Genomic DNA, 20,400 nt, shown 5'->3' with positions numbered 1-20,400 from the left:
ATATGCAGTTTTCACCTCGCCTAGCCGGGATAACTCGCTCCATGTAAACAGGACCTATAAGCCTTAAACTATAACTACATCACAAATTGTTACTTCAAAAGTAAGGTTGATGTAATTTAATACAAAATTTAGATACAGTGGTTATAGTACAGTGCTCAAAAGTGCTAATTTGCTGACAAACATGGATAATTGATATAAATATTCAATATTAAAAATTACGCACGATCAATGTTACCGTATATTACACACACATGGACATGTATCAATTAGTGGTATAATAATATATCTATATATATTTACAATCGGTTTTCCGTCTGCATTATGGTATTCATTGTAGTGTTTAGAAATTAGCTGGGGTTCATTAGTCCCAAAGTACTCAGGAATAGATGTGAAATGAGTTTCGCATTTGTCATCTCCGAAGAAACAATTTATCATGGTATGACATATTAGGGATTGTACATGGCTTTTGGATCACTTTCATTACCCTGTAAAGAGGTTATTTTCTTTGCAGAATCTAATTGAAATATCACCCTTACAAAAGTCCAAATATAAAGAGGGTGAAGGGTTAGGGTTTAAGGTTAATTTTAGCCCAACAGGTTCTAAAGTCTAGGTTTTTGTAAGCAGGGCGTAACTGTATATTCCTGCGAATTCAACATGAGCAACGACACGCGCGAATAATGTTTATGTCAAAGAAAGACCAAAAGCATCTCCTTGCATCTCTTGGACAGATCCAGTACAACAGACGTACACTCTTCTTCTCGCTGGGCTGACATCGCATTCCGGTTGGTATCGAGCAGGTTACTTTATTTGAACACTTGCCAATATTCACGTACCGAGGCCAAACGCGTGTCCCGAAATCTTTCCACAAGGGCTCAGCCGTGCAACGCGTCAAGTTCCAAAGCCAAAAACGAATATCCTCAAATTCTACTTCGTTTAAACGAATTCGCTTTTTATTCAGAAGCTTTGCGACAGAATTCTTGATCCCTTGACCGTGTTTGAATGCCTCGAATTCATTACGACGGTCCACCTGGTTCTTCGTATTCAACCACGCCCGACTGGGTTTTGTCTCCGACATGTATCTTGAATCGTACTCGCCCAAAAGTTCTTTCAATTTTGTCGAGTTTAAACGACGATCATCGCCTGGATTTGTAAGCGTTTTAAACCATTTTTCTTCGTTCCCCGTGAGCTTGCTTCCCTGCCAGATCTCTGAGTTGAGCTTCTTAAAAGCCGCTCTAGAGATGTTTGTGAACTGCGCGTTCGGCATTCGACGGTACATTGGGACAGCACAGGTATCTTGTACGAAGAGCATGACAAGCAATACAAAAGGAAACATCTTTGCGCAAAATAAAAATCAACGATGAGCGCAAACTCTTGCGTGGTCAATGCGGTTCTTATGCAACAAATGTACTCTCTGACTGACTGACGACGCAATTTATACGACGCGCAATATATGCGAAGTACCCACGCGTATACAGCCACGGCGTCTGCGCTTTGTTCATTGGCGCGCAATTAAGTCGTTAGTCATGGAATGCTCGCAAAACAGCCTTCTGTAACGGCAACTTGCTGTGACTGGTTCATTCATTTGTCACTAGCAACGCGAAGCCGACAAGGAAAGTTTCATGTTTTCTACATTTCCCTGGGAAGTGTCATGATCTGTGCCCCGTTCCCACTCCCGGCAGGAGCGTGCCTGCATGTTTAAAACAAAAATCACACGTCTCCTTCCTTTTTTTTCGGAAAACGACAGAAAAGATGAATGGCTTCTCAGCAGGAATAGACAAAATTTCAAAATATTAGTGATTGCGTAACTATCAATCCCACAATGTGCGAAAAATATGTAGCTACCTATAATAGCATGTGATGGTTGTAAATTTATGATGACATGATAAGCATATATACTCACATAAAACCAGAATGTTTCTCATACAGCCATTCCTAGAATCTTCAGGATCAATTCTTACCTAAAAACCATGAACAAAAACACATAAGCAGTTTACATCAAAGAAGCAGTCTCATTGTTTTCTACTTCATATGCTTCAAATATCTTACGGCATGAATGAAGGGAACAGAGGTATAAACCATTTAAATGGTAAACAAGTGTAACCAATCCTGACACTAAGGCTATGTGAACCCATGCGTCGCTTTCGAGCGTTTTCAAAATCGTTTTCCTCTAATTTATTGTTTAGACGCGAGACGCGTCCACACGATCCAAAGAAAACGACGGTAATTGACGGCGTTTTCCGTATTCGTATAAAAACGAATGTGAAAACGCACGAAAACGATATCGTGTGAATGCACATAGCCTAACTATACACAAAAGTAAACAACGCTAGCTTGAGTTTTATAGGTGATTATGAATGCTCGCAGTCAGATCAGTGAACGTGATGAGAGTTTAAAAATGCCACATAGCGCCATTAAAATTGTTTTCAAAATAAGTTTGTTTTTAAAGCATTCTCACTGCTATTAGCATCGTCGTTGCGCTGGAAAATACACAGATAGACTGGGGATTGATTGGTATACCATCTGTCACATACAATTCTCGATCACTTCAATATAATGAAGAACTAGCATGACAATGCAACTGATTGGAGTCTACTCATCTTTTTGCTTCACTCTAACGCGAGAATGCGTTAACGGCAATGGAAATTGTCCTGGGACGTACGTTTTAAGTAAGGAGTTTTGACACCCTTGAGGAATTAATGGCGGTTAGTCTACAAGATGGTAATTGAATTACACAAAATATTGTGCAGCGTTGACGCGAGTTTCAAATTAAACGAGCGGATAGGAAGAGATGAAGAAAGCCAGTTGAAAAAATATAGGAAAAGCACGTGGCCATTATTGAAAATTCCCAGGAAAGGAACTAGAAACCGTTGTAATTGGCATGTGAATAACTGCAAAGTAAAATCGTTTTGCGGTATGCAGTGTGTATGTTTTCAATTTGGGTAAAAAAAAATTTGCTTCACACATGCTTCCTAATTTGCTGGCAAGTGCCTCAAAATTGCCGCTGTTGGTAAATTGGATTAACCTTGTAAACTATAGCAAGTAATCGATTTATTATCGTTCCGATTTAATATCAATTTAAATTGTACCACTGCCTCTAAAGTGATAAGTCAATCCGATTCTAAGCCATGGGAGGTGAGGCTGAGGAATATTTTTAACTTTATACGCGTTTTTCAGCAATAAAATTATTTTAGCCAAAATTATTTGCCGTATTAACATTGGGTCATTAAGAGATGATCCTTGACTGGACAGTGTCAACCTGATAGAGCTATCCAGTGTAAATAAAGTTAGTTTAGTTTAGGTTTCCTCCTGTAGTAACACTGGATCAATAAAAGATGATCGTTACTGGACCTCTAGGAACAAAAGTTTAGAACTGATAGAGTTATCAAGTATAAATAAAGTTAGTTTAGTTTAAGCTTCCTCCTGTAGTAACACTGGATCAATAATAGATGATCCTTACTGGATCTCTCAATGGGAAGAACAGTCTAGAACTGATAGAGTTATCCGTAATGAAGAGGTCAGTATTCTCACTCAATCGCACATACTGAATCAACGAAAAGAGATTATCTTTACAGGACCTCCATAAAGAACAATCTAGAAGTGATAGAGTTAAAAAACAAACAAAATTTGTCATGTTATGCTGCTACAATGGACTGGGCGGTCCTGAGCTCCGCCTTGTTAAGGAAGATCCATCAATGTCAATTAAACGTTCAGCAAATGGCTATTTCATTTGGACTTTGCCGCTGAGATACCATAAATCAATGAAGAAACAGATGATTGGAAGATAAAGAAATCGATTATTTAAATCAACTGTCACGATAAGGGAGTATGATCTTATAGACTAACGTTTGGAAGCATGAAACATGCAGTTTCTTGAATCAATAGGAAACACTCTCTTCATGGAAGCAAGCAATGTTTCAGTGACAGATGCATGTACTTCTGTAGCTCTCCGACATGAAATGAACCTGTGGTCTGCATTAAAGTTGCACAAAGATCTATCAAGAAAGCTTAACTTCAGATATTATTCAACATTTCGTGTAGTAACTAAGTTAAATATTTAAGTCCAGTGAAATAAAAGATTAACGTTACAAACCTTGAATTAATCGTTGCGGGTCTATGGATTAGAAAGAAGATAATTTTTATTCCTTAGGCTATTTTATAGTCCATTAACAGTGTTACTACGAGGTGAAACCTGAACTAGCTAAGGTTATTTTTTATTGTTCAGAAGAGAAACACAAATTTTTAGTCTTACTTATAAGGACTTAGCCTTATTAAATTTTAATACTTTGACTTCAAACATGGTGAGCAAAAAGATTTAAGTAAAGATTTATATTTTTTGCTCAAGAAAATATGCCTGCACAGAAAATTTGAAGCTTGCACGTGGTAAAAACGAATCGTCTGAATTAATACACTTCAATAAGCCTCAAAATAGCCATTTCTGCGGTGTCACTTATAATATTAATTAAAATAAGCTGGTATAGTTTTATTACTTCTATACCGTTCCTCCCAGATGCTGAGCCGGCAATTTGTTTGTGATTCATGCACGGTGTCATATTGTTGAAGGAAATCTCTAAACGTCGGCAACGTTCAATGTTTTCCACGAGAAGACATCTGTGAAATATATTATGTCACAAAATACTCTTCTGAGATCTTTGGCGACAAGTGAAAGAAAACGGACAACAATAATTTGTTTGATTGTGTTCCGACAGAATGTACAAATATACTATTAAACAGTTGGAGGTTATTAGTGAACAAATTGAGTCCGTCAGAAATACGTCTTGCTCTGTTAACGTCATGCACACGTCCCATGCACGACTGGTTCAGTTAAAAATAAACACCGACTTTGCATGCAGTGGTACGGTCACATGTGGCTGTTTACCTTCATATACATTTGCATTTCTCTGCATACAAACTTTGTGATTCAGTTGATTTAGATCACTGAAGAGAACAACAGTGATTTAGGCAGGCTATCTGCACATGAAAGTCGTTTTGGAGCGTTTTCAAAATCGTTTTTGTCCGTATCTTTTTCTTTTGACGCCCTGTCCACGCGATCCAAGGAAAAATATAGTTAATATGTTAAATTAGCTCCAACTTCTATTGTAAATTGACGGTGTTTGAAACCGTTTTGGCATGAAAACGAGTGTGAAAACGCTCGAAAACGTTACCGTGTGCATGCACATACCCTAATGCAGCCAATATTATAGCTAAGACAACAAATGTACAGGTCAAGTAGTTTTATATATATATATAGCTGAGAATAAAAGAACAACAATAAAAAATCTATCAAAACAGCCAGAACTCGACGATATAGAAGGGATAATCCATGCAAGATATGATATAAAAACATTCAAAAGCGGGAAGTAGTTTTATACAAAGTAGGAAATGTTATTTAAAATAATATAAATGGTGAACCACAAAGTGGGAATTGTTGTTTTAATCAATACAAAACAGTTTGTCTTCGTTGCGGTTAACAGTAGAAACGGTTAATCCGCCATTAAAAATATGATCTTAAGAGAAAAATAAGTAGACTAAAATGGCCATCAACTTAAGTCAACATAACACAAGAACAATCAAAATATTATCTTCACAGTAAGAGTAATCCACAAGTAAACCAGGAAAAAGCTGAATAAGTTGACGGTGTGTGGGTTTACAACTAAAAATAGCCAACAGTGCAACATTTTTGACACAATGACATCCAGATAAATAATGAAGTGACCTTTAAGTTTAAGGCCCGTTTACACGATTTTTGCTGCGATTTTATGGCGATTTTCTTCTTTTGAATAATGTGAACGAGTGAATAGTTACGAATGCTTTGATGTGTACGAGCTCCAATTTGAACATCCGTAACTAATTCACTCGTTCACATTTTTCAAGCCTTAAAGAAGCTGGTTTTAATACCTGCATGTAAGTAAGGACCGATTGTTATTGATATTCTGACGGATTTACGCGAGATTTTCTTATACAGAAGTTTCTTAATTTGTGTCGGGTTGGATTTCGACGTTTAGTTTAATCTTTAATAACTAGCTAGATCTCGACCTTGGCAAATTAACTTGGCAAACTTTAACTAGAATTTTCATCACAAATTCTTGGTTTTTGAACGATGAAAAAATATGGCGCATAATTAAAATTCAAATCTACATTTTATAGACACAAATAAAAGCGACGTTTCGTAAAATAGAATTTATATCTTAAAATGCTCCAAACATCTTCAAATAAGACTTGAAGTTTGCCGTTACCCGTATTAGGTATTAAGCTATCGCCCTAATTGCAAACAATATTTTTATTCTAATTTCGGAAGTCTTACTTGGCTGGAGAGGAGACTAGAAGACTAGTGAAAATATTTTGTAATATTTTCATCTCCCAGCCAGATAGTTGTCATCGCCACAGTATGAAACATTACAGCATGGATGCTAGTAAAGGAAATGATATTTTAGGAAAAGATTTAAGGTGTACTGCCCCCTGCCTCCCTCCTATTTTCTTCAAAGTCTCCTTTTTTATATGATTTAATTATATAAACAAGGATTTTTTCCATATATGTCTAGCATCGTCAGCAAAGCTCTCGACTTATCGTCTGTTCCCACGATCCGATTTTGTCGGATCCAATTCACTTCTGATGGATGATTTATAGTCTGTTGACTTGCAATGTATATGGGCAGCAAATGCACTTAAACCAACGCAGTACTGCCTTACCAATAGCAGACTACATTCCATACGCCACAAGTAAACTAGAATCCGAGAAAATGGATTGCGTGAACAGACCTTTCCTTTAACTAACGTAGCTACCGCACCTCTACTGAATTGCTGTAAATTCTGCTACAGCCACTGAACTATATTATTGCACTGTACTACGTGTAACGAAGGGCTAGCGGATGAGATCAATCACCCAAGTAGAGCAAACTAAAGCTCGTCAACACGACATATCCACTAAAGCATGACTTTCTCACTGTTTACGTACTAATATCGCTATAATTCGCTGTGGTTTTAAATCAATATAGTGTAGAATCTCCATCTGGATGCCGTCCAAAGTAACGAGGGCATAGTTGAAACTTTGTTCAGATTGAGAAGTTCCCATGACGGAATTCATATGGCGCAAAACGGAATCAAACGCCTCTTTCAACTCGGACGGATTGGGGATGTGCAAAGCCAAGTCTGCCCACCCATGTTTCCTGAAATACCGATATTCTGGGTAATCGCGCCAAAATTAACAGCTCATTGCCACCTCATTTAAAACAGTTTGAGTGTTTTTCTTAGGATTTTAAATCAATCGAGAATTATTGGATCCTGGACGTCGGAGTGTCGAAAGCACCCCCCTGGCGGCTTCAGACACTGATCTCTTTGAGTCCAGAATAAAGTTTAAGACACAGTTTAACCTCACTGTTATATCTATGAAACCGTATATGAATGTTTTTCTCAACTCAGAGACGTTTTAAACCAACAATAGGGATTAGTTATTCTCGACCAGGATGTCGGAGTCTGGTCGACGCCACCATTGCGTCATAATCCAACGGGATTGGTTAGTTCCTATAGTTGGCAAAAGATGAAAGAGTGGATTTTCCTTGGAGGTGCTTGAATGTTAAAAGGAATGCGGACAGGTTTATCAACGTCGAAAGAAAAACCAAAATTCTTCTCATTATACAAATAAAAACTGATGATATATATATATATATACATGCTACACTGGATAGCGTTTTCCGTTAAATTCATTGACCTGATTTCAAGCCGGAATATTTTAATAAGATAAGGTTATAGTCAATGCGTTAAATATTACACCAGACTAAATTGCTTTTTTTAACTTGCACTATGAAGCATATATATTTTCCTATGTTAGCTACTGTGTAAAATATACTTTTCACCATTTTGTAAAATATGATTTAAAATGCTTTAAACGTTAGATAACGAGGCTTGTGGAAGTCCTTAATGGCCATCGATAGTTTTCAACGACAAATTCTGGAACAAGTAGAAGCTATTGTCGTGTTGACGATAAAGTCTAATCTAGAAAATATTTTTCCGTTCCCACCAGCAACTAGAAACGTAAATAAGCTCTTTAGATATCTTCCCAACACCCACAGATTTAGATAAGTCGATGGCCCCCATTGGCCCCTAAAACAGACGTAAAACTGACGGGAGCCTGCGAGTAAAGTAAGACGCATACTGGTCTTGTACAAATGATTCTTTAGACTGACATCTTCGTTCAGGAAGTTCAAATCATGTTTCTCATTAGGAAATAATTGGTCAATTTGTTCGCACTAGGATGGGAGACTGAATGTTTGTCTCTGACTAAATATAAAGTCTTTGTGTAATCAAATTAAGATATCTCTCTTGGATACTAGGAATATTTCTGGAGCCTAAGGAATGCATTGCAATATTTTTATACAATAAGTTCGCGACTCTAACATCAGACGCGCGATAAACAGTTCAAATTAGAAATACTCACATGCAGTTTTGATTAAGTACACGAACCGAATTCAATCATCCAAAATTTGCCTCATAAGAAAAACAGGCTGAAACACGCATGTTAGATGTTTTTCTATACAACTCATGGTCATAAACACTTATGATTCTATGCTGATAATTTCAGAGAAACGGAAAGACGAATAAAGAAATGTATACAATTGATTTTTACATTAATCATCGTACTTTTCGGCTCAATAGTGGCTCAGAAAGCAACAGATTCTTTCGCTATTATGCACTGTCAGATCAACTAGCGTAGAATTGTTTTCATTTTTCTACACGCAAGCGACGAGCATTACAGTTGGGATCTATCAGAAGGTGTTGATAGTTGTCACTTAGTCGCATATCTACACCCGGAGCTACACCTTAATATTTCAATACATCACGAAAATTACGCTGGAGAGTTAAAAAGGTGTCGAGAGCTTAGAGAAGTAACAGGAAGAAAGGACTTAAAAAAGTTGATAAATGAATCAAAGTTGGTCGAGACAACAGCATAAGCGGTGGAGTCGTTCATGTCTTTTGTCGGCCGCTGAAATCCGTGCGTATATGTAAAATATTGTTGACTTAAAATGAGACGCGATGTCCCTAATCATAAGCACATAGAATCATTTTGAGATATGTTCCAATTATAATATCACATTAAGAATTCTATAATGCCCAATATGGAACGTGGAATGATATTTTAAGTATTCTAATTGGAATTCAGAACGACTTCCAAAAATTCTAGTTTAAAAAAAACACTGTTTCAGAATGTTAATTCGATGAAATAAAAGCGCGCTTGATTCTAATTGGAATAATTAGAATAGTTCTTGCGCTTTCCATGTAGAGTTGAGAATTTTTTACATCACAACGAGATCGTGTAACGATTGTTGACTTAAATTGAGACAGAATGACGCGCGATCCAATCAGGTAAGGTTACCGCAGGGGTTAAGAGGACGATTGCAAAATTGCCATTAAATTAAGTACCATATTGTCAGACAAACCATATAGCATCTTTGGTTATATTAACAGCCCAAACCTTTCACGAGGCCCTGGCGACTTATGTGCGGTATTTGCAATGAGATAGAAAACGTTGAATAGCTTAGTATGAAACAGCGGTAGTTTTCGAGTGGTGTTGGTCTAGCAATACTAGATATTTTAGGTTTTCTCATGACAAATACACATGTAATTCCTTTTCTACTGTGCAACAAATGGACCGGCATGCCACGAAAGTCATGTCCACTTCGGGCACTTAAGACATTAAAAAGCTTACGTTTTAATCCGTAGAAGTAGAGAAACCCTGAGGAGTTGTGATGTCCTAATGTCACATAGTCCCACACAGGCTGAAACGATCAGGAAGGGATAATAGCGAATTTAAAGACGCGAAAACATACAATCCTCCATATATAGAACACTCATGGAAAACCATAGTCGCGTTTAGCACCATTTAGGCATTTTATATTCGGACCGAATGGTCCTTGCATCTTGTTTAAAAGGTGGAACAGTAGGTATTTTTAAGACAGCTAGAAAATTTTCAAGTCAGTGCAGAACATGACAAATGTACCATGCAAGTGACCTCTAAACGAGATGCTGATCTTAGTCTATGATCGTATTATAATATATTTGTGCCATATAAAAAACGTTTTGTAGTTTCACTCATATACGTAAATCGTTGCGTGCATTCCGTGTAGAGTGGAGTTAGAAGAGAGAAGATAATCGCAGTGATTAGGCCATTAGACCACTCTATAAAGTGACATTCACTTGATTCTCTTGCGATGAGAAGACAGATTTCGTTCGCACGAAGCATGTAAACACGAGTGTAGCAAATCTTAGAACCGGAGTTACAGACATGCATGGCAAAGAAACGCTCAGCATTACGAAACACCTGCAAGGAAAACACGCGCGCGATTGAACCGCTTGTGTTTTCACAACATAAAAACCATGAGATCATTATTATTGTTTGTTTTCCAGTCCGCCCACATCCTCTTTCCGTTTTCAAATTAATATATCAAATACTTTCAACATGGTATTAAGACGCGCTTTTGCTAAGCCTTAGCGCAAACAGAGATAATTATGTAGGCTAAATGGTACATAAACCACAGTAAAGCAACTGACCGAAAGTCAGACTGTGGTTTGATGAATCGCTATATACCTATGGTATACTTTACAGTAATTTTTGCATTGTAATATTTCTGTAATCTCTACTATTGTTGATTTTAGTGTGCATTCGGCTGCTTTTGGGCCTGTGAGTTCTTGTTGACTGTTGAACGTGGAAACCGTAGCTATTCGCGGCGCAAAACGGGCACATAGATTATTCCATAGCCGCGCACCGAAGATCTCGTTGAAAATAGTCATGTATCTGCTGTATGCATCAAATCTACACCAACAGGGATAACACAAATGCCAAATTTCGGCCAAAGATATACAAGACTGCCCGCAGGCTAGAATTATTTCGAACATAACGATCTTGATCTGATTCTTGCTTTTGTGTGAATCATTCCTTGGTGACGAAGTTAAAGAGCAGAATCAATTAAACCCTCGTAAGATTAAGCAAGCAAAACATCAAATAGACGCGACTTTAATATCTGAATTAAACCGTGTAAAGAAATATACTGAGACTGATATAGTTCTTTATGAATCTACACTATATGCGCTATGCAGATTATGCCTAATATACACTATAATATAATATATATATATACATATAATATATGCAACATAGAAATAAGCCAGTCAGCCCTTTGGACGAGGACAGTGTTGACCAGCGTTTCTGGATCTCGCTTATCCAGAAAGGTGTTTATTTTGTAGAGAACTCGGGTTCTTTGTCAGTGCGCATGCTACAAAGGAGACCATCAGATTTTGGAGGTATTGCGAGACCTACGACAATGAAACCTGTGCATGGAACTATATAGAGTTTCTATACAGGTTTTCATCAGTTCCAATGACTACGTCTCCACTCCACCTGACAATGAGGTGCAAATTGGTCTTTTTCCTGACACCTTCCTCAGGTGGTCATATACACAAATACGTGTTTCTCAAAGATCTTTACATATTTCTACACAACACGATTCAATCGAGACCATTTTGTTGATACAGCGCAATCACAATGAGAAGAATTGAAAATTACAGTGTGGCATTCATCCGTCACAAATCAATGACTGTGGGACTTCTATTTAAAGGGGAGATACATTGGAACCTACGGTGATTAGTAAAAATATTACGCGTACCACCGAGCTACGGAAATGGGGTCAAATCAATCACTGACATACAACTCCAAAAAATATATTTCAAACTCTGAAATAAACAGAAATATGCTAACTACATGACCTTTCCCAGGCTTTCTCGTGGTATGACCTTGTCTCAGTGATTGTACACCGGTGACAGTAAGGCTCACTTTGTCATGATTACTTAACATGTCACTACGTTCATTTGCGACAATCCATATCTACACAAAATTTATACAAAGATTACAGTCATTCTATCACATCGTGTGTGCGCTTTATTACAAAATGGGCTCGCAAAGTGTGAAATCACTTTAGGCTAAAGCATTTAAATTTAAATAACGTTGTATTATTGTTTATAGGCATATATACCGTCACGACTTAAATATAACACAAACAATGTACAGTAGAAGACGTCTTTCGTCTCTGAAATGAACTTCGAACAGTTAGATCATGATTCCAAATGTTTCATCAGGGTTCTAGCTCGAAATGAAATCGAATATCGAGAGGTATTCTAATTAGACACGGAACGTCAAAAAATGTTCTAATTCGCAATCGAATGTCCTGCAGTGTTCTAATTAGAAATCGAACAGCGAATGGTGTTCTCAACTGTACAATTATCGTTGTGTAGAATATATATAACCCAAGGGTCACAGCATGCTGCGTGTTTCGGCGAGTTGAGCTGTGGAGATTTAGTGTTATCCGTTTAGCAGGAGCATTTACACTTCTCTATAACGTCAGTGGGGTAAGGTACCCATAAGCACCGGGTACCCTGTCTTTTACGAAATTGTTCACTGCAAACCCAGAACAGTGTATAGATCCTCTTGTATTTTGCTGGTTTGCATTGCATTCCCTTAGGGTACGAACAACTAGTTTTTTTCGCTTCACACTGGCCGATATTCACGTAACGAGGCCAAATCGCAGGGCCAAAATCCTTCCAGAGAGGGAGCACTTTACATGAGGATAAATTCCAGAGCCACAAACGGAGCTTTCTGCTAGCGCGTCCTCCGAGCTCTCGATCTGAACCAGGCACGGTAAAATGAAGGTTTTTCAATTCCGCCGGCATTCGAGCGAAAATCTCGCGTCGTGTGATAGTCTGCACTTCGGTTCTATTTGTTTCCCGCGGCTTGGTAATCGACATGTAACGTGATTCGAATTTCTTGATGATCTTCCTCAGTTCCTTGGGATCTGAATCCAAAGGGCTCGGTACAGGGTTGGAAGTCTGGCGAAAGAGTTTTCCGGGAGGATCGCGCCAAATCGCGCCTTCGTCTGCCTTCAAAGGCATACGGGATCGCAGCAACTTTGATTTTAAGCTCCGAGACGATGCGAAATCGCATTGCAAGGAAAAGATCAGTAGGATCCAGGTGATTGATATTCGCAGACGTTCAAATGTTGTCGACATTTTGAAGATGAAACGTGAAAGATCTTTGACTAGCAGCACACTTGAGTTCCTTATTGCTTGAGTGCAAGTTATTTTGTTAACCGCGATGTTTGTCTTACGACAGTCAGACTAAGAATGTGCGAAGATCGATAGCCAATCGATATATGTAGACAAATAGTCTAAGGCATCCTGCGGGGTGTACAATCCATAAAATCCTTAGTGAGTTGGCCATCTAAACAAATAAAGGTCGTTTTCCGAATTAAACCGGAAAACATCCACACAAGATTGTATTTGTGAAATATATAACACCCTTTGACCCTCATAACTGTTTAGTCTCATACAAAAACATTATGCGTTTCTCTTTTACTATACAAATAGCAGCAGCGAGATAAGCCTATCATAGTGGGTCTTAGAAACGAGCAAAAAACGGGGGAAAACAATAATCCCTATGTCAGGGCCGCTGTCGCCAAGTTTAGATTTATCTCTTTGCCGTCCCTATTTTGTCTCTGTAACTTGCTCAATAGTTTAGTTTCCTATCAAGATTTAGATTAAAATGTTCGCTAGTATAGTCAGGAAACGGTGGGCGTGTCACGGGGGGGATAGTCACACGCCACCTTAGGGGGTGTGTGTGCCAAATATTTGAAGGCAATCTCAAGTTGTACGGCTAAATTATTGAATATCTGAATGGCGTCTTTGGGCAAAACCAAAGAATAAAGAATTGTTTATCAGTATTTATCAACATTCAATTGAACTTTGGATTCCCGACAGTATTTAATGCGGGAAAGATGGAGCTAGAGTTATCGGACACGCCCATTCCTAAATTGCTACATCATTTATCCAATCACCTAATCGGAAGCACACGCACGCCATATTTCGCGTGAAAATCGAACATAGAACATGTACATCATATGTTCACTTCAAGGTAAATATGCACCCTTTTGCTGGAATAACTTCGAAAACCAGTTTTATCAACTGAATAGGTAGTTCTATCAATCATAAATTGTCCTTTCCAAGGAGGAGAAAGACGTCCAAACTTTATTCACAGAGGCGAATCACACAAAAACACTATGTATAACCAACTGTGCTTTTCATAAAAGCTTGCTATTATTGTCCATATTCTCAGCAGTTGTAGAGGGGCAATCACCTCACGTGATGTAACCGCAAACAGTCAGCACACAGGTCTAGTTCTGCGGGATATAAGAAACAATCAACCAGTTGACACTGCTCGACAAATGATGTAAACACTCACAGCTAGCTTGTGCCAGGAAGTCTGGCCGACTTGCTGGAGACTCTCGTCAGCGTGTGAACCAAAGACTCGGGATTTACTACGCATAACCAACGGCTGGACTTTGCCAGAAAATGTGGAATTAGTTTCTCTTGCATTGACTCAGTTTCAATATACTTTATCTTGTGACCATAATCCAGGCAATACGCTGAGCCAGCGTGTGAACAACTTTTGGGCCAATGTTGAACCGCAAACTTTAATACCAATTTATTTTTATCAACCGGAAGGCTTTAGAGCAAAATTTTTGACGATCAGGAGAATTATACAGTCATATGACTGTATAGACAATACGTTCTCGTTGCTTTCGATAGACACTCGCAGTATTATTTCCCATATTTAACTTTCTATTCCAATTAATTCATTCCATATCAACTGTATGATATATTATGAACCAGATATACTATGATATATTATGCGCCAATTAGCTTGGTTTATGACTGAAAAATACGTGGCAAACGACGTGATAATATTATCAAGTGAAAGCAACATTAACATGCAACGTAACAAAAACTGTCCACAAAATTTGTGTTAAGGGAAAATAGTATAATTTTTGCGCAAGTTAAGTCATAAATGAATGTTTTTCATTTTGAAATTTAGCTTTTTACGACAGTAGAAAGATTATATAAAGGAAATAATTTGCACATATATGTATAGTGCATAATAAATCTTTCCATCGAATTGTTAGTCGTTAAAATAAAAAACAAGTTGTTATAGTTGAATTCTATAAAGTTAATAACCCGCATAAAATAGGTCATTTTTAACTTTAAGCTGAACGGGTTCGTACACAATCGATAAATAACGCCGCTGATAATTAGGTTAAAATCAGGATATATTAAGCGCTGCTATAGGTAGATCCGTCCAGTCTTATTTCTATTTCTGGCTAAAGCACCTATTCCTAGTTCTGGTGTCTTTAGTGTTTTTTTTAATCATTATGCAGCATGTTATGTTAATCGTTTGGAATGTCTCGTATTCAGATAAAGAGAATAATCGGACAAGTTTAAATGTATTGTAGCGCTTTCATAAACCATTAAAACCAGTATAATTTATCAGCCTAAGGTGGTTTCTGTATATTTTAGCTGCCTGAAATTTTCAAAATTTCAGACAGCATTAATTGTTATGGATTCCATCAAGATTTTATTTGCAGCGATTGCTCGTGACTCTTATAAATCACTGCGTGGTGGCTGGTTGTAAGAGAAATAACAGAAAAATTACCAGGGTTTAATCGAAAAAAGCGGAAAAATTAAAAGTCATGCACTAATCTTAAAAAGTACTTAATTATTTGCTCCTGGTTGGTGGTGAGTTGACGGAATGGTGCTTAATTAGCTGTCGACATTGAACTTAAGACTTGCGGACAACATGTTGTCAACGCGTTTAGGATTTATACGCGGGATCATTAATTAATGGATAATTGGGATTTAGAGCGTTTTGGAGACCAGGTGGCGCTACATACAATTCCAGAATTTTAGGGTAGTTTTGCACCAAGTCTATATAGCGTTACTGACATGAGGAACTTAAACTAAACTAACTTTGTTTATACTGGCTAACTCTATCAGTTCTAAACTGTTCTTCTTAGAGGTCCAATAAGGATCAAATCTTATTGATCCAGTATTACTACAGGAGGAAACCTACACTATAAACTAACTTCATAGACAGGTACCCCTATCAGTTATCAGTATATAGGGAGACAGTAGACTAAACTATTCTTCCTATAGAGGGAATTAGGATCGCCTCTTATTGATCCAGTGTCGCTACAGAAGGAAACGTAGAAACTAAATGTACATTATTTATACTGGATAGTTCTATCAGTTAATTCTTTCTAGAGTTTCATAAAAGATCATCTCTTTTATCGGATTCCACAGTGTTACAACAGCTGCATGAGAACCCAAACGAAACTAACCTGAATTGTTCTTTCAATTCTATGCTGTTCTAGCTTGAGGTCTAGTACAATCTAAACTAACTTTAACTCCAAAACTTTAACTCTAAACTGTTCTTCCTAGAGATCCAGTAAGGAACATCTCTTATTGATCCAGTGTTACTACAAGAGGAAACATAAACCGTATATAAACTAACTTTATTTATACTAAATAGCTCTATCAGTTCTGAACTGTTCTTCCTAGAGGTCCAGTAAGGATCATCTCTGATCTCTTATTGATCTAGTGTTACTACAGAAGGAAACCTAAACTAAACTAACTTTATTTATACTGGATAGTTCCATCAGTTCTAAACAGTTCTTCCTAGAGGTCCAGTAAGGATCATCTCTTATTGATCCAGTGTCACTACAGAAGGAAACCTAAACTAAACTAACTTTATTTATACTGGATAGTTCCATCAGTTCTAAACTGTTCTTCATAGAGCTCTGACTGACTTGCTCTATCAATTCCGGTTCAATGTTCTCTCCCACAAGGTATAATCACACATATTACGTATGAATTATATACGAACAACACTATACATGACAAAAATAGTTCAAAATTAGAACCGAAGTCAAAAATAGCGTAAAATTGACTAAAAATACAACTCTCTTTAAAAGATTGCGGTTGAGATCTATACATTGTTGCATGTTCACAAAGAGCGTGGGTGCACAATGCACAGGCGACTTTGAACATCATCAAAGAAAAGCGTCAATAATAAAGGGAGGCTGACCGCATTAATCTCGCAATCATCTATAGTTATAGTGATGTACTTTAGGAGTTAATTAAAAGTGTATAAACATTTCATGTAGTTGTTTGTTTGTCGTTTTATAATCGGCTTGGAATGAGAGGCGTGTAAAATATGTAGCCAACAAGATGAGTGAAATAACTGAAGTGGATTTTATTAAAATCGGACGCAGGAAATTGAGAAATTTCGAGGACAAATCGAGCCACCCCAAACCAGCAAACACTATATATCACCTTGTTCGCCGAAGGCAAATTCATACATGTAGACAAAAAGCGAACAGCGTATTAGCTAATAGCTTTAGAAATGAAGGGAATTCGTTAAGACGTGAACAATGGATGATTTTAGCTCCATGCAGACCAAACTTTGATCAGAAGACGAAATACAACACCGGCAAAGATTGAAGCAAAGAAAACTGCAAAGTTTGGTTAAACAATGTTGCAAAAATTGTATGATATCCGGGCCCTATAAATTTTGTAAATATTTGTATTAGGTGCAGAAAGAATAACTATTTATTGATCCGAGAGCGATTATTTTTTCTTCCACTGACATTGCAAATTTACTTTACATTTTTAATAGCAATCACAAATCGGGGATAAAGTAAGAAGACGCAGAGTGCATGAGAAAATGCATGTAGACACGAAATTTTAAATATGCTTTCCTAAACTATTCACTAAATCAACAAATCTATTGAAATGATATTCCTGGTGGCAATTTAGCATTATACACGTCTTAGCGAAGTGAGGCGGATTAGAAACTGTTGTTTCGATATGATTATGATATAATGATGGAATCTGTAGTGGATCTGCTTCTGACCTAGTTTATGACTTCTCGCGAAATAAAGATAAAATATTTGTCTTTCAATTGATAGAAGTGAGATATTACAGTGGATACAGTAAGTTATATTGCCCACAAACATAATTAAACTGTTCTTTACACGGATCAGACATTACGACGTTCAGCCGCAAGAGAGTCGCTCGGTCTACACCAGTTTAATAATCAACACTTAATCATGCCGATCTTAAAATTCAGATTCGTGTTTGCCAAACAATTTAACGGTATTTTGGTGTGGACAAAAGCCTTGCAGGAAATGTTTTATTGTCTTTGTACGGCTGTCAGAAGTCCAACGGCGCGCGCGTCACTCGACGAAACTCCCGTCGTCTTGTGTTGAATGTTTTGGGTTGGAACATGGTGCGCTTTGCTGAAAATAAACTACCCACTATTTCGGGATGTTCTGAAAAAAAGACGTGATCGCAAAATGACAAAACAGGAAGCATTTTACAGACTAAAAGAAAAACCGACCAATTTTGATGAAGGTTAAAAAAGTTCTTAAGCTTTGCCGCGTTCGCCTTCAAACACTTTGCCAGCTGCTTTGGTTTGCTGCGTATTTAAATTTTTTACCAACCTATTGTTTCATTCTGTATACATTTCATTGCGCAAAAATGTATGAGAGACGTTTTGTTTCTCATATCGACTGCCAGCATTTCTGAAATTGGCAACTAAAAGCATAATATTTCTCGCCTCAATCGAAACATGCAAGATTGCAATTTTTTCTCCAAATCCCCATCAGTTTCATCTGCTGTGAGTAATTTAATCAGTTTATGTCTGTCATGAAACAGTTTAATCACTGTTAATGAAAATCCATATATTACAAGCATATATTAAATATATAGTGCTTATAGAACTGTCATGATCGACTTAACACGAAATATAATAAACCTGTGTTAACAGAAAATACTATTGTTTTGTTGTTATGACAACATCAAATAGATTTATCAACAGTCGTGATATTGTGAATAAAACAAAATGATACAGATGGTTGATGTCACAAAGTACCAGAATGTCAACAGGAGGTTTGAGTATTCATTAGAGTTTCAGTACTTTTGAATGATACATTAGTATACATAGAAGCAGGCTTGTCAGACCCAGGGTGGGGGATGGTGGGGGGGATGGTGTGGGGGATGGTGTGGGGGATGGTGTGAGGGATGGGGTAAGGGATGGGGTGGGGGATGGGGTAAGGGATGGGGTGGGGAAGGTGTGGGGGATAGTGTGGGGGATGGTGTGAGGGATGGGGTGGGGGATGGGGTGCAGGTGGGTTGCAGTACCCCAAACAATTTTCACACGCAATGGATTTGTCCACTGTCCTAGTTTGTATGTGAAGGTTGGGAAAATGGAGCTAAATCTAATTGCAATAGTAAACCTTTTAACTTGTTGTACAAGGAATTATATTTTGCAATGTAAGGTCTAAGAGTCAAACTGAATTCAATACGTAGGGAGCAGGGGGGGGTGGCTATGCTGCAAGCATGCAGTGATCACATATTTTTTCTAAACAGGCACAGTCCAAGAAAGCTTCTCCCCAATCCAAATTTCATTCTGACAGGCCTGTTGACTCAACAGATCTGTCAGAATGAATGTTGTATGTACTGGGGTCTGGGGAGAAACAATCTGGGTTAAGGTGTTGAAGTTATCAAAGATACTAAAATGCATCTTTTTGTGAATTTTTTATTGCTATGCTAATACCATAGCAATGAGCTCTTAATTTGCTCATAAATAATATTGAGCACAATGTATTTATTCATAATAAGTTTACTTATTGTGTGGAAAACAACATATTGAAAACTATGGCTCGGGTATTAATGGAAATAATGGCCATTGAGAATTAGTATCAAATGAAACTCACCACAATTTCTAACACCTTCACTGGATTCAACATATATCAAATGACTTTTAAGATGGATTGATTGAATTCTACATGTGTCTGTTGGAATTAAATTTAAAAATGTTAACTATGTTATTTTAAAGATGAAGATAAAGTCAAAATTTTGCATGTTTTTTAATATAATATCTGTCAGTTTTTATTCACATGAAATGGCGTTAAAATATTCAAATTAACGAAGCTTTAGTTTACCAAACAAACTCTATTCTAATCACCTTGAAATGTCAACTATTGTCTTTATTTCACGTCTGTATTTATATTAATTGCTCAAAATTTGCTCTCACTTGCAAAATGTCTTCTACAAAATGTTTAATATAATTCCTTGTGCTGTATTTGGTTTCATTTTACAATATCAAAGTTTTTATTTACAAATTGTATCTTTGGATTGGCCGCCATTGCACCTGGTTCAAATTTTCCCGCGCAAAGGAAAAATGAGAGAATCTGATTGGTTAATTGAATTATGGCAGATTATTGCTCTCCGTGTGGCAAATAATCATATTAAAAACCAAAATATCACAATTAAAAAGGAAAAATATTCTAAATGACTTTAGAAATTAGATAATTTAGGCCATTTTTGTGTGAATGTGGTGTAGAATGGTTTAAAATCGCGTTCTATGGGAAAACGTGAGGCACTGAGGCTATAGTTTTCATTATCTTTCAATCCTGTGCTAAACTGCACGTTGAGGAAACGGAAACACTTTGACAAAAAAATAAG

At 37.3% G+C, this 20,400-nt stretch overlaps 1 protein-coding gene across 1 annotated transcript; it reads right to left on the bottom strand.

The window, feature by feature from the left end:
* Positions 1 to 53: 53 nt before the first annotated feature.
* On the bottom strand, positions 54 to 20,084 carry LOC114519303 (noggin-like). The gene is made up of 3 exons (XM_028539420.1): positions 19,901 to 20,084; positions 19,650 to 19,727; positions 54 to 1,958 (listed from the first exon to the last, which is right to left on the bottom strand). The coding sequence occupies exon 3, from the start codon at positions 1,331 to 1,333 to the stop codon at positions 650 to 652; it is 684 nt and encodes a 227-aa protein (XP_028395221.1). The 5' UTR covers positions 1,334 to 1,958; positions 19,650 to 19,727; positions 19,901 to 20,084; the 3' UTR covers positions 54 to 649.
* Positions 20,085 to 20,400: the final 316 nt, after the last annotated feature.

Source organism: Dendronephthya gigantea, unplaced genomic scaffold, assembly GCF_004324835.1.
Source record: "Dendronephthya gigantea isolate DGI-Jeju-01 unplaced genomic scaffold, DenGig_1.0 000013F, whole genome shotgun sequence".
Taxonomy (NCBI): Eukaryota; Metazoa; Cnidaria; class Anthozoa; order Malacalcyonacea; family Nephtheidae; genus Dendronephthya; species Dendronephthya gigantea.
Note: the sequence above shows the minus strand (reverse complement) of the source record. Positions and strands in the feature narration are given on the sequence as shown.

What these genes read in the sequence shown, in the direction of transcription:
- LOC114519303 (XM_028539420.1), bottom strand. Translation starts at nt 1,333, where the DNA reads ATGTTTCCTTTTGTATTGCTTGTCATGCTCTTCGTACAAGATACCTGT.